Source organism: Panulirus ornatus, chromosome 32 (genome assembly GCF_036320965.1).
Source record: "Panulirus ornatus isolate Po-2019 chromosome 32, ASM3632096v1, whole genome shotgun sequence".
In the NCBI taxonomy this organism is placed as follows: domain Eukaryota; kingdom Metazoa; phylum Arthropoda; class Malacostraca; order Decapoda; family Palinuridae; genus Panulirus; species Panulirus ornatus.
The window spans coordinates 15,885,069-15,900,892 of record NC_092255.1 but is presented as its reverse complement, the minus strand read 5'-3'; the positions used below and the strand labels follow the sequence as shown (position 1 = coordinate 15,900,892).

Sequence of the window (15,824 nt, the reverse complement as noted above, 5' to 3'; positions counted from 1 at the left end):
GATATATATATATATATATATATATATATATATATATATATATATATATATATATATATATATATATATATATATATTTTTTTTTTTTCTTTTTTATTGATTTTCCAAAAGAAGGAACAGAGAAGGGGGCCAGGAGAGGATATTCCCTCAAAGGCCCAGTCCTCTGTTCTGAATGCTACCTCGCTAACGTGGGAAATGGTGAATAGTTTGAAAGAAAAAGAAAAAAAGAATGTACATGTAGACAATGCAAGGGTAAGAGAGATGTGTGGTAATAAAAAGAGTGTGACTCTTAGATCGAGAACTTCTTTGATGAGACTGTGACCCCTTTCACCAACAGATGATGATACAGCCTTCCTGAAGGTGGTTTTTCATCCATGGAGTAACCACAGGCTGGTGGAGTTCGGTAACACTTCAGTTCAATTTCAATAGTTTATTCCTTGATAGAGGAATTGGGATCATAGTGCTGTCACTAGGTACCCCTGTACAATACTACCAGAAGCATCTGGCAAGTGTCACGAGTATATATGAATATAATATTGGGGTTTACTAAAGCCTAAGGAAGAGAAGACATTACTTCAACGCATCATCAATATTGTTTACATAATATTTGGCCAATATGGGAAGGATCATCGCAGCAGGCGTCATGGAAGCGTTTTGTGTGGGGACATCTTAGAAGGTAGTGGACACGAGTGTGGCTGTCGTTTTTTTTGCATCATGCACAAACGAATTGCTCGGGGGAGGCAGGTGGTAACTCTATATAAATTTCTTTTCCATGCATTTTTGTTATTTCCCACATAAAAGAGGTAATGTCAGGAACAAGTGAAGGAATGGCTTCATTCACTTACATACACTTTCTAGTTGTCATTTCTTATGCGACAAAACCAGAGCCCCCTATCCACACCCAGGCCCTACAGACCTTTCTGTGATTTTCCCCTACCACTTCATATACCCTGGGTCAGCCCATTGACAGCATGTTGTTCCATGTAAGCCACTTCACTCCTGTTTGCTCTGTCCCTTGCATGCTTTGCACCCTCCTTTATGTTCAGTCTAAGAGCCTCCAAAGCACCTTTCATTCCATCTTTCCACCTCTTCTTTAGTGTCCCCCTTTCCTTGTTCCTTCCATCTGACATGTACTTATTCTCTTAGTCATCCAGTCCTTACTTATCCTCTCCTTATGTCCAAACCATTTTCAGCACATCTTCCTCAGGTATCTCATACAAACTCCTCATAATGTATCATTTATTATTAGATCAACCCTCCTTACACCAAGTATTGTCCTCAGACATTTCATATCCAACACATTCACCCTTTTCTTTGCATTTTTTACAAGTCCCACACTATGCATCTACATATATATCACTGATGGGACTACTCTACTATCAAACATACCTATTTTTCTCAATAAAGACAGTGATTCCTCTTTCCTCAGATTCTTCATTGCACCCAAGACATTTGGCCCCCCCCCCCCTTCTTCCAAGTTGTCTCCATTCAAACTTGCACTCCAAGAAACCTGTTTTCACTGCTAAAAATATTTTCTAACAGTGCCGTAACATCAGCAAGCAACAACTGACTTACCTTCCAGGCCTCCCCACCCCAACAAATTGCCTACCTGCTCCTCTCTCCAAGATCCTTGCATTCATCTCCGTCACCACCCCTTCCATAAACAGATTAAACAGTTGTGGTGATATCACACACCAGTGTCTCAGACCCACTTTCACCTGGTAAGAGTCTCTCACCTTAACCTACTTGCACATAAGCCTGCCTTTTTTATTGAAAACTCCTCAGTGCTTGTAATAACCTTCTTCCTACACCATATATTCATAGCACCCTCCACAGAGCATCCTTGTCACCCCTGCCATATGCTTTCTGCAGATCCATAAATGCTATGTATAGTTACTTCTGTGTCTATAAGTATTTTTCATGAATGTTATTTGAAGCAAACACCTGATCCATACATCCTCTACCATTTTTGAAACCACATTGTTCCTCCCCAGTCTGATGTTCTGTGCTTTCCAATACCATCCCTATCACCACTCTTCTGTAGAAATTACCAGGTATGCTCAACAAATTTATATCTTTGTAATTTTACTACTTACTCTTGTCCCTCATACCTTTATACAGTGACACACTACATATATCCCACCATTCCTCAGGCACCTCACCATGATCTATGCATACACTGAAAATTTTAGCTAACCAGTTAACTACATAGTCACCCTCTTTCTAAAGAAATTCAACTGTAATACCATCAGCTTCAGCTGCCTGGCAACATTTCATCTTAATTATGGCTTTCACCATCTCTTTTCTTTTCATCAAATCACTTGCCATGACTCTTTTACTTCACACACCTCCTTGACTGAAATGCACTACACCTGACAACCTACCTTCAACTTATTCAATAGTCCTTCAAATTACTCATTCCATCTCCTCTTCACCTTATCATTGCCTTACCACTTCCTTATTCGTCCCCTCTCCGATTTTCCCATTTGTTTTCGTGTTCTTGTCACATTATTAATCTCCTCTTAAAGTTTTTACTTCTGTCTGAGGTTTGCTGATACTCAATCACCCTAACACTCATTTGCTCTCTTTTTTGGCTCCTACACCTTCCTTTTTGACCTCCTGCTGCTTTTTCTTTTACATCTCTCAATTAGTCACTCTCCTTTGTTAGTATTGCCCTTACACTTCTATTTTCTCTTTCACTAGCCACTTAACTTCATCATCCTACCCCTCACTACCATCTCTCATCTATCCATATATAGGTATTTAAAGGTAAAACATGAAAATCTTTCATTATCTTAATGAAGTGCTTTTTTCTTATACATGCCAAAAAATTCATATGGAATTTTTAAGATCTCAGTTATCTTAAATGAATTGCTTTTCTCTTATACATTTTTTATTTATATTTATCATACTTTGTCGCTGTCTCCCGCGTTAGCGAGGTAGTGCAAGGAAGCAGACGAAAGAATGGCCCAACCCACCCACATACACATGTATATACATACACGTCCACACACATATACATGCCTATACATCTTAACGTATACATATATATATATATATATGGGGATAGGGGAGAAAGAATACTTCCCACGTATTCCCTGCGTGTCGTAGAAGGCGACTAAAAGGGAAGGGAGCGGGGGGCTGAAAATCTTCCCCTCTTTCTTTTTTTTTTTTTTTTTCCAAAGGAAGGAACAGAGAAGGGGGCCGGGTGAGGATGTTTCCTCAGAGGCCCAGTCCTCTGTTCTTAACGCTACCTCGCTGAGGCGGGAAATGGCGAATAGTATGAAAGAAAAAAAAGATATATATATATATACACAGACATACATATACACACATGTACATAATTCATACTGTCTGCCGTAATTCATTCCCGTCGCCACCCCACCACACATGAAACGAAAACCCCCTCCCCCCGCATGTGTGCGAGGGAGTGCTAGGAAAAGACAACAAAGGCCACATTCGTTCACACTCAGTCTCTAGCTGTCATGTATAATGCACCGAAACCACAGCTCCCTTTCCACATCCAGGCCCCACAAAACTTTCCATGGTTTACCCCAGACGCTTCACATGCCCTGGTTCAATCCACTGACAGCACGTCGACCCCGGTATACCATATCGTTCCAATTCACTCTATTCCTTGCACACCTTTCACCCTCCTGCATGTTCAGGCCCCGATCACTCAAAATCTTTTTCACTCCATCTCTCCACCTCCAATTCGGTCTCCCACTTCTTTTCGTTCCCCCATCCCCGACTCTTATACATAATGTCCAAAAATTCATGTGGAATTTTTAAGATCTCAGATCGATTTTCCTATCAAAGAAAATAAAAAAAAATGCTCTGAATGCAGTCATGACAATTTACATGTGACATGATGCATTTTATTTGAAAATTTGTGCCTTTATCAGTATTTCAGAAAAACCTCTTTTTCCTGACACTTGAGAACAATCCATGTCAGTTGATACTAGGGTCATATGTAGTAGCATTTTAATTTTTGTGTTTTCTTCTTTAATATGCTTTTATGTATTTAAACCTCTATTGCCTTTAACTTTTAGGTATATCATCAAAAATTTGAATTTTAGCAGCCCTAAAAAGAAATCTATGTATTCTCGTAGGATTTATTGTAGTTTAGTTTTCAACCAGCTGTCTGATTTAAATGAAATTAATGAATATCATAAGAATAGATAAATAAAGGTTGACTGTGCAGGTTTTTGCATTGTGATTACTTGACAAATGCAATTAACTGTTTTCTATAGGTTATAAATTTTTCATACTTTTTATTGTCTTGTTAATTTTGATAACCTTAATTTCCAGGTGTGTGCTAATGGGTTTGGCTATGGGAATAGTGCCATTCTTACCTGCTACAAACCTCTTTTTTCGGGTTGGATTTGTGATAGCAGAGCGTGTGTTATATCTTCCTGCTGCTGGTTTTTGTATTTTGGTGGTGACGGGTATGAGAGAACTTAGTGTATCTGGCCACATCAGTAAGGTAAGATGTAGATATCATGTGGAATGAAATCTTTTAAGTACTGTTTGAGGAAAACTTGTTTAGGATCCTGGAGTAAATCAATGGCATGCAGAATATGTGTTATGTAGGAAATACTGTACACCACAATATGTCACTGAAAGATGTGTTTGATTCTTTGAACCAGAAAATATAACATGTAACTGTTTGGATTTGGTAAATAATAGAGCAAACAAAGACATTCCTGTAAAGCTGTTCCTCTGATTCATTGATATTCTTGGTTTACCTTTTCAATATTGCACAGATTTTTTCGTTTTCTGCCATTTCCTGCCTTAGCTAGGTAGCTTTAGGAACAGATGAAACAACAGCCTCAGTTGTTTACATCCATGTTTTAGCTTTCATGTATAATGCACCAAAACCAGAGCCAATTACCCTTGGCCAAGTCAAACAGGCCAATTTCATGGTTTCCTCAAAACCACTTCATTTGCCCTGGGTAAGCCCATTGACAGCACATGGCCTCCCATGTATCACATAATATCTTTTGCTTGCTACTAACCTTTCTAAGTGTTCAGGCCTCAGCGCCTCAGAGTGTTTTTAGATCCATCCTTCTATCTCATTCTTCTGCCATGGAGATTCACTTTGTCAGTCTTTCTTCCCTTACCCTTTCCATATGTCCAGACTATTTAAGTACACCCTGGTCAGCTCTTTCAGTCATACTGAACTTACTGAAAGCTCACTCTTGTGTTTTTTCCCTTGCATGAACAACTCTCCTCACTCCACATACTTTTTAGTTCTCACAGTAATCCATAATGCCTGCTCACCCTGAACTGCACTTCCTCATGTATTCTTGTGTATGCACCTTTTTAAACTAGGTATTCACAATCATCATACCTTTTCCAGCACAAATCTTAACAAGCTGTTCACCTTTTTCACTCCCACTGGCTACCCTATGCCCCCACTTTATATTCTCAGTTACTACATCACCCACCGTTGCATTCAAATCTCCACCATGATGTCTCTGTCCTGAAGAGTGAGTCCATTTTATTCTTCACTTCTCTTGAATAAGGGCAGACAGTAAGAATTATGTACATGTGTATATATGTGTGTGTGTGTGTATATATATATATATATGTATATGTTGAGATGTATAGGTATGTATATATGCATGTGTGGACGTGTATGTGTGTATATACATGTGTATGTGGGTGGGTTGGGCCATTCTATCATCTGTTTTCCTGCGCTACCTCGCTAACGCGGGAGACAGCGACAAAGTATAATAAAAAGATATTCTCTTGTTACCAAGTTGATAAGCACTGACAATCACACACACACCTCATACTTCATTTTCATTCTCATCCACATAGAAATATGTCTTGAACTTACTTATGTAGCACTTTATGCATTTCCACAGCTCATCCTTCATCAGGAACACCACTTCCTCTGCTGTTATCCTCTCACTAACCCCAAAGTTTACCCCTGGACATCCCCAAACTAATGTTTCCCTTTCCTCTTGAGCTTAGTTTCATTCAGAGCCAGAAGATCCATGTTTCTCTCTTAAGAATAGTACCTTCTCTCCTCTCACATCAGGGTTGCATTCAGATACATGTAGGCACCACAGTCTGAGCGCTCAGGAACCATCCTTGCTTAGCTCTCTTTTGTTCCTTCTGGAAAGAGATAATGCAAAGAGGGGAGGGTTCTAAGGCTTCATCTCCTGTCCCTATTAGTCACATCTTATGACACACACAAGATACATGTGTAGTTTTCTCAGTTGCTTATCCTAAGGGACAAAGGAAGCTTGCACTTTGAAACAAGGAATAATGCGAGTTGTGTGTTGTCAAAGATGGAGAGAAGGTTTATGTTTGTGGATTAAGTCCCAACAACTTAATTTGTATGTGGGGAAGAGAAGAAGACATCAGCCTGGCCTATCAAAAGGAAGTATGAAAGCCACTGTGGTGTGGCTCACTGCATAACTGTTGTTATTCCTCCCAAATTCCAGGTGTCAGTATCTACATGGTTGGTGCCTGCTCACTGCTTACTAGCTTAAAAAAATGAAAATAGTTACGGTAAAATGGAATGCGTATATTCAAACTTCATTAGACTGCAATAAAAGCATTTGCCAACAAAGTGATTAAGTTGAAACAAATTAAATCATAGTTATTCATTAAAGTACATGACTTAACTCACATACATATTGTTTATGTGTTGTTTTCTGTTTGTGGATTGACAACCATATTTTGGTGGCAGGTCCATAACAATACCAGTTCGGACTAGCATTTCTGTAGATGCTACTTGTGTATTCCCACCTCTAGCTAGACCTTACAATACCACTAGCTAGACCACACAATACTTGGCAAGCTGCTGCATCACATGATTACTCTGAGGCCGTTTGATAACTGTTTCTTTCCCGACACCTTGAAGCTTTGGAACTATTTACCCTCTCATGTCTTTCCCAATAACTATGACCTGGCACATTTTAAAAGACAAGTTTTTTTACTTCCTGCAAAATCCTTAAGTATTTTCCCTTATCTCTTTGTTTTGCCTTTCATAATTCTCTCTACATTTTAATTAAGGTCCAGCCTTGTTGTAGACTTTTGTGCATGACTGGAGCCTTCAAAACACAAAAAAAAATGATCTTTTCACATTCCCTTTTTATGTTCAGTAGTTCTTGATAATTTTTATTGTTTTCCATTAACTTGAATTTCTTACCCTTTTTTCTGTAATTTACGTTATCTATTTTGTGAGTAACCCAGGCTGGTTTTAAGTTTACACATGCTCTTTTCATGATCTTGGACCTTTTTCACTCTCTGTAAGAAATTTGTTTTTAGTAATACTCCAATATGGGCACATGGAGAGAATGAGTGAGGAAAGATTGACCAAGAGGATATATGTGTCGGAGGTGGAGGGAACGAGGAGAAGAGGGAGACCAAATTGGAGGTGGAAAGATGGAGTGAAAAAGATTTTGTGTGATCGGGGCCTGAACATGCAGGAGGGTGAAAGGAGGGCAAGGAATAGATTGAATTGGAGCGATGTGGTATACCGGGGTTGACGTGCTGTCAGTGGATTGAATCAAGGCATGTGAAGCGTCTGGGGTAAACCATGGAAAGCTGTGTAGGTATGTATATTTGCGTGTGTGGACGTATGTATATACATGTGTATGGGGGGGGTTGGGCCATTTCTTTCGTCTGTTTCCTTGCGCTACCTCGCAAACGCGGGAGACAGCGACAAAGTAAAAAAAAAAAAAAAAAAAAACTCCAAAGAGAGGTGTAGTAGTAAGAAGTGGTTGAAAGAGCTGAAGAGGTGTGTAATGAAATGGTTTGGACAAATTGAGAGTATGAGTGAGGAGAAACTTACTAACAGGGTATACATGTAAGAGGTGGAGGGATAAAGGAGGAGGAGTCCAAAGACTAGTTGGAAGGATGGAGTTAAAAATGCTTTGAGCTGTTGGGGCTTGAACATATGGGAGGATGCAAGGCACGCATGGAACAGAGTGAATTGAAGCTATGAGGTAAACATGTTGCTGACAGGGCTGAACTAGTGCATATGATGCAATCAGGGAATCCAAGGAAAGGTATGTGGGGTTGGATGTGAATATGGAACTTTGGTTTCGGTGCATTATGTATGATAGCTAGAGAGTGGATTTGAGCAAATGAGGCTCTTCTTTGCCTGTTTTTGGAATTACCTTGTTGATGTAAGATGTGTTGAACATGTATGGAATAAAAAGATAGATAAAGCATAATAGTATTGAAACCCAGATTTACAAATCCTGTCATATGGTTTTTGATGAAATATAGTGTAGTGCATATTGTACTTGGTGCATTGCAAAGTTTACTGCATTTTTTTCTGATGTCCCTCAATTTCCAAAACCCTCCAAGTTTAGTTAACATACAGTTAAGTATGCCTAGTAAATCCTTAATGAGTGCCGAAGTTCATTTCATTTGATCTTTATAATTATGAACAGATGTCTTATATATTAACTAAGAGAGTACTATTCATAACATTTTCTCCTTTACAGAGAGTTCTTCAAATAGGATATGTGTTCCTGGTTGTTGTGTTTGTACTTCGCTGCCAGCAGAGAAGTCGAGACTGGTTAACAGAAAAACAGCTGTTTAGTTCTGGTCTTGAAGTGTGCCCTCTAAATGCTAAGGTTAATATGCCACTGACAGCTAGATAGTTTGCAGGCTGATGGTTAAAAGAATAGATTGACTGGGTAACATCATTTTTAACATAAATGGTGCATAATGTTTTTACGATGGAGTTATAATTTCTGAATAAAGCATTACTAAGTACACTGGCAAACTAGCAGCAAGCTGAATAATGTGTTCAAACCACTGAGTTACAAAACCTTATGATATTTTGCAATTGATAGTTACTCAAATTTCTAAACTGCACATTTGACTTATTATGCCTGCTTAATGATTTTTATTTTCTATTTTATTTATTTTTTTTTGCTTTGTCGCTGTCTCCCGCGTTTGCGAGGTAGCGCAAGGAAATAGATGAAAGAAATGGCCCAACCCACCCCCATACACATGTATATACATATGTCCACACACGCAAATATACATACCTACACAGCTTTCCATGGTTTACCCCAGATGCTTCACATGCCCTGATTCAATCCACTGACAGCACATCAACCCCGGTATACCAGATCGATCCAATTCACTCTATTCCTTGCCCTCCTTTCACCCTCCTGCATGTTCAGGCCCCGATCACACAAAATCTTTTTCACTCCATCTTTCCACCTCCAATTTGGTCTCCCACTTCTCCTCGTTCCCTCCACCTCCGACACATATATCCTCTTGGTCAATCTTTCCTCACTCATTCTCTCCATGTGCCCAAACCATTTCAAAACACCCTCTTCTGCTCTCTCAACCACGCTCTTTTTATTTCCACACATCTCTCTTACCCTTACATTACTTACTTGATCAAACCACCTCACACCACACATTTCCTCAAACATCTCATTTCCAGCACATCCATCCTCCTGCGCACAACTCTATCCATAGCCCACGCCTCGCAACCATACAACATTGTTGGAACCACTATTCCTTCAAACATACCCATTTTTGCTTTCCGAGATAATGTTCTCGACTTCCACACATTCTTCAAGGCTCCCAGGATTTTCGCCCCCTCCCCCACCCTATGATCCACTTCCGCTTCCATGGTTCCATCCACTGCCAGATTCACTCCCAGATATCTAAAACACTTTACTTCCTCCAGTTTTTCTCCATTCAAACTTACCTCCCAATTGACTTGACCCTCAACCCTACTGTACCTAATTACCTTGCTCTTATTCACACTTACTCTTAACTTTCTTCTTTCACACACTTTACCAAACTCAGTCACCAGCTTCTGCAGTTTCTCACATGAATCAGCCACCAGCGCTGTATCATCAGCGAACAACAACTGACTCACTTCCCATGCTCTCTCATCCCCAACAGACTTCATACTTGCCCCTCTTTCCAAAACTCTTGCATTCACCTCCCTAACAACCCCATCCATAAACAAATTAAACAACCATGGAGACATCACACACCCCTGCCGCAAACCTACATTCACTGAGAACCAGTCACTTTCCTCTCTTCCTACACGTACACATGCCTTACATCCTCGATAAAAACTTTTCACTGCTTCTAACAACTTGCCTCCCACACCATATATTCTTAATACCTTCCACAGAGCATCTCTATCAACTCTATCATATGCCTTCTCCAGATCCATAAATGCTACATACAAATCCATTTGCTTTTCTAAGTATTTCTCACATTTTTTATATTATTAAAATTTTGTTACAACTTTTTGTAGGCAAGTGGGGTGGGGGAGTCTGTATTATTGATTTATTATGATGGAATTAATTTTCCCCCTAGTATTCATATCCTAGAATTTTAATGATAGAGTTGTGAAGTTTTCAGTTGCTTGCCACATTAAAGATTTAAGAAGGTGAGATACATCTTAAGAAACATGACAGAAATGTTTCACAGAGGTTACTTCTTCAGGATCCTTCAAACTTAAGGCTCATGTAGTGAGAAGTGGTATGTAAGATTTATTCAATATACAATTGATTTTTTTAATGGTTTTAGGTTCACTACAACATGGGGAAAGTTGCAGCTGACTCAGGTGATGTTGTGGAGGCTGTGAGACGTTATCGAGAGGCCCTTAGACTGAACTCTGATTATGATCAGGCTATGAACAATCTTGCAAATATTCTCAAGGTAAGTTTCATGAAGACAATGATTTTTTTTTTTTTTTTTTTTGACAGACATATCCCATCTGTGCTTTGCCAAAGCTGCTGGATATTAACAGAAAGCTCACATACCTCCACAAAGTATTAGCAGTATCCAGCAACTGTTTCCCAAGGGCAAGCAAATAATTTTTTTAGTACTTGATCGCTGTTTATGGCATTAACAGGGTAGCACCAGGAAAAAGAGAGGCTGCATCTTCTCACATTCATTCTCCAGCTGTCATGCGAAATGCAACAAAACCATTGCTTCCTATCCACTACCAGATGCCACAGGTCAATCCATGGTTTACTCCAGATCCCTCACATGCCTAAATTCAGTCTATTGACTGCATGTTGACCCCTGTATACAACATCATTCTAATGCACTCTGTCCTGTGCATACCTTTCACTCTCCTCTATGTTCAGGCCCAAATCACACAAAATCTTTTTCACTACGTACTTCCATTTCCAGGTTGGTCTTGTTCTCTTTGTTCCCTCCACTTCTAACCCATATATCCTCTTTGTCAGTCTTTCCTCTCTCATTGTCCAAACCATTTTAACATACCTTCTTCAGCTGTCTCAACCACACTCTTTTCTTTTACCACACCTCTCTCTCACCATTTCATTACTTACTTGATCAAACCACTTCACACCCCAAATTGTCCTCAAATATTTCATTTCCGTCACACCCACCTTCCTCTGCACAGTCTTATCAATAGCCAGTGCCTAGAATCCATATAACTATGTTGGGACTACTGTTAACTTCAAACATAAATGATGCTGCCCTCAAAGATAATGATCTCTCTTATCACACATTCTTCAGTGTTCCCAAAACCTTCGCCCCCTCCCACCCTATGAGTCACTTCTGCTTCCATGGTTCCAGTCACTGTCAAGTCCATTCCCAGGCATCTAAAGCATTTCATTTACTCCAATTTTTCTTCATTCAAACTCACACCTCAATTAACTTGCCATTCAGTGCTGCTAAACCTAATAACCTTACTTTTATTCACATTTTTTTCATGTTAGCTGAGATGGCATGGGCAAGTAAGATACTAATTTGGGTCATCTCATTAATGATATATAAAAAAGTATACCATATTATTATTATTATACTTTGTCGCTGTCTCCCGCGTTAGCAAGGTAGCACAAGGAAACAGACGAAAGAATGACCCAACCCACCCACATACACATGTATATAAATAAACGCCCACACATGCACATATACATACCTATACATTTCAATGTATACATAGATATACATACACGGACATATACGTATATACACATGTACATATTCATACATGCTGCCTTCATCCATTCCCACCTCCACACATGAAATGGCACAACCCCCTCCCCCCCCACTTGCACACGAGGTAACGCTAGGAAAAGACAACAAAGGCCACCTTCGTTCACACTCAGTCTCTAGCTGTCATGTGTTATGCACCGAAACCACAGCTCCCTTTCCACATCCAGTTCCCACAAAACTTTCCATGGTTTACCCCAGATGCTTCACATGCCCTGGTTCAACCCATTGACAGCACATCGACCCCGGTGTACCACATTGTTCCAATTCACTTTATTCCTTGCACGCCTTTCACTCTCCTGTATGTTCAGGCCCCAATCACTCACAATCTTTTTCACTCCATCTTTCCACCTCTAATTTGGTCTCCCACTTCTCCTTGTTTCCTCCACCTCTGACACATATATCCTCTTTGTCAATCTTTCCTCACTCATTCTCTCCATGTGACCAAACCATTTTGATACAGCCTCTCCTGCTCTTTCAGCCACACTCTTTTAATTACCACACATCTCTCTTACCCTTTCATTACTTACTCAATCAAACCACCTCACACCGTATATGGTCCTCAAACATCTCATCTCTAACACATCCACCCTCCTCCACACAACCTTATCTATAGCCCATGCCTCACAACCATATAACATTGTTGGAACCACTATTCCTTCAAACATACCCATTTTTGCTCTTCGAGATGATGTTCTCACCTTCTACACATTCTTCAATGCTCCCAGAATCTTCACCCCCTCCCCCACCCTGTGACTCACTTCAGCTTCCATGGTTCCATCCGCTGCCAAATCCACTCCCAGATATCTAAAACACTTCACTTCCTCCAGTTTTTCTCCATTCAAACTTACCTCCCAATTAACTTTTCCCTCAACCCTACTGAACCTAATAACCTTGCTCTTATTCACATTTAGTCTCAGCTTTCGTCTTTCACACACTTTGCCAAACGTTACCAGCTTCTGCAGTTTCTCACCTGAATCAGCCACCAGCTGTACCATCAGCGAACAACAACTGACTCATTTACCAAGCCCTCTCATCCACAACAGACTGCATACTTGCCCCTCTCTCCAAAACTCTTGCATTCACCTCCCTAATAACCCCATCCATAAACATTAAACAACCATGGAGACATCACCCACCCCTGCTGCAAACTGACATTTACTGGGAACCAGTCACTTTCTTCTCTTCCTACTTCTACACATGCCTTACATCCTTGATAAAACTTTTCACTGCTTGTAGCAACTTACCTCCCACACCATATACTCTTAATACCGTACAGAGAGCATTTCTATCAACTCTATCAAATGCCTTCTCCAGATCCATAAATGCTACATACAAATCCATCTGTTTTTCGAAGTATTTCTCACATACATTCTTCAAAGCAAACACCTGATCCACACATCCTCTACCACTTCTGAAACCACACTGCTCTTCATCAATCTGATGCCCTGCACATGCCTTGACCCTCTCAATCAATACCCTCCCATATAATTTCCCTGGAATACTCAACAAACTTATACCTCTGTAATTTGAACACTTACCTTTATCCCTTTTGCCTTTGTACAGTGGCACTATGCATGCATTCTGCCAATCCTCCGGCACTTCACCACGAACCATACATACACTGAATATCCTGACCAACCAGTCAACAACACAGCTTCCCCCTTTTTTGATAAATTCTACAGCAATACCATCCAAACCCGCTGCCTTGCCGGCTTTCATCTTCTGCAAAGCTTTTACTACCTCTTCTCTGTTTACCAAATCATTCTCCCTAACCCTCCACTTTGCACACCACCTCAACCAAAACACCCTATATCTGCCACTCTATCATCAAACACATTCAACAATCCTTCAAAATACTCACTTCCTCTCACTTCACCACTACTTGTCATTACCTTCCCTTTTGCCCCCTTCACCTATCTTCCGGTTTGTTTTCTTGTCTTACTTACTTTATTCTCCCTGAAATTTAATAATACTCTCTTACCTCAACTCTCACTTGCCCTCTTATTTAACTCTTGCACCTTTCTCTTGACCTCTTGCCTTTTTCTTTTATACATCTCCCAGTCATTTGCACTATTTCCCTGCAAAAATCATCCAAATGCCTTTCTCTTCTCTTTCACTAACAATCTTACTTCATCCCACCACTCGCGACCCTTTCTAATCTGCCAACCTCCCAACTTTGTCATGCCACAAATATCTTTTGTGCAAGCCATCACTGCTTCCCAAAATACATCCCATTCCTCCACCACTTTCCTTATGTCATTTGCTCTCACCTTTTTCCATTCTGCACTCAATTTCTCCTCCTACTTCCTCACACAAGCCTTCTTTTCAGGCTCACTTACTCTCACCACTCTCTTCACCCTAACATTCTCTCCTGGGGATTGGGGAGAAAGAATACTTCCCATGCATTCCCTTTGTGTCGTAGAAGGTGACTCAAGGGGACGGGAGCAGGGGGCTAGAAACCTTCCTCTCCTTGTATTTTAACTTTCTAAAAGGGGAAACAGAAGGAGTCATGCGAGGAGTCCTCATCCTCCTCGAAGGCTCAGATTGGGGTGTCTAAATGTGTGTGGATGTAACCAAGATGAGAAAAATGGAGAGACAGGTAGTATGTTTGAGGAAAGGAACCTGGATGTTTTGGATCTGAGTGAAACGAAACTTAAGGGTAAAGGGGAAGAGTGGTTTGGGAATGTCTTGGGAGTAAAGTTAGGGGTTGGGGAGAGGACAGGAGCAAAGGAAGGAGTAGCTCTACTCCTGAAGCAGGAGTTGTGGGAGTATGTGACAGTGTAAGAAAGTAAACTCTAGATTGATATGGGTAAAACTGAAAGAGGATGGAGAGAGATGGGTGATTATTGATGCCTGTGCACCTGATCATGAGAAGAAAGATTTTGAGATGCAAGTGTTTTGGGAGCCGCTGAGTGAGTGTGTTAGCAGCTTTGATGCACGAGACTGGGTTATAGTGATGGGTGATTTGAATGCAAAGGTGAGTAATGTGGCAGTTGAGGGTATAATTGGTGTACGTACCTGGGGTGTTCAGTGTTGTAAATGGAAATGGTGGAGAGCTTGTAGATTTGTGTGCTGAAAAAGGACTGGTGATTGAGAAAACCTGGTTTAAAAAGAGTGATATACATAAGTATACATATGTAAGTAGGAGGGATGGCCAGAGAACATTATTGGATTACGTGTTAATTGATAGGTGCGTAAAAGAGATACTTTTGGATGTTAATGTGCTGAGAGGGGCAACTGGAGGGATGTCTTGTGGAGGTGAAGATTTATAGAGGTTTTCAGAAATATACTTTTTTCTTTCTTTTAAACTATTCGCCATTTCCCACATTAGCGAGGTAGCATTAAGAACAGAGGACTGGGCCTTTGAGGGAATACCCTCACCTGGCCCCCTTCTCTGTTCCGTCTTTTGGAAAATTAAAAAATATACAGAAATATACATATATATATATATATATATATATATATATATATATATATATATATATATATATTTTTTTTTTGCTTTGTCGCTGTCTCCCGCGTTTGCGAGGTAGCGCAAGGAAACAGACGAAAGAAATGGCCCAACCCACCCCCATACACATGTATATACATACGTCCACACACGCAAATATACATACCTACACAACTTTCCATGGTTTACCCCAGACGCTTCACATGCCCCGATTCAATCCACTGACAGCACGTCAACCCCGGTATACCACATCGCTCCAATTCACTCTATTCCTTGCCCTCCTTTCACCCTCCTGCATGTTCAGGCCCCGATCACACAAAATCTTTTTCACTCCATCTTTCCTCCTCCAATTTGGTCTCCCTCTTCTCCTCGTTCCCTCCACCTC

At 40.4% G+C, this 15,824-nt stretch overlaps 2 protein-coding genes across 4 annotated transcripts in view; one reads left to right on the top strand and one right to left on the bottom strand.

The window, feature by feature from the left end:
* Nucleotides 1-15,824, bottom strand: part of LOC139759070 (palmitoyltransferase ZDHHC3) — a 306,923-nt gene that overhangs the window by 116,210 nt on the left and 174,889 nt on the right. The window lies entirely within an intron of this gene.
* The window catches only part of LOC139759066 (protein O-mannosyl-transferase F38B6.6-like), an 83,922-nt gene that overhangs the window by 46,148 nt on the left and 21,950 nt on the right, over nucleotides 1-15,824 (top strand). For all 3 annotated transcript variants that reach the window (XM_071680993.1, XM_071680994.1, XM_071680996.1), the window contains 3 exons: nucleotides 4,312-4,486; nucleotides 8,475-8,606; nucleotides 10,543-10,674. In XM_071680993.1, coding sequence (XP_071537094.1) covers nucleotides 4,312-4,486; nucleotides 8,475-8,606; nucleotides 10,543-10,674 — 439 coding nt within the window. The remainder of the gene's footprint in view (nucleotides 1-4,311; nucleotides 4,487-8,474; nucleotides 8,607-10,542; nucleotides 10,675-15,824) is intronic.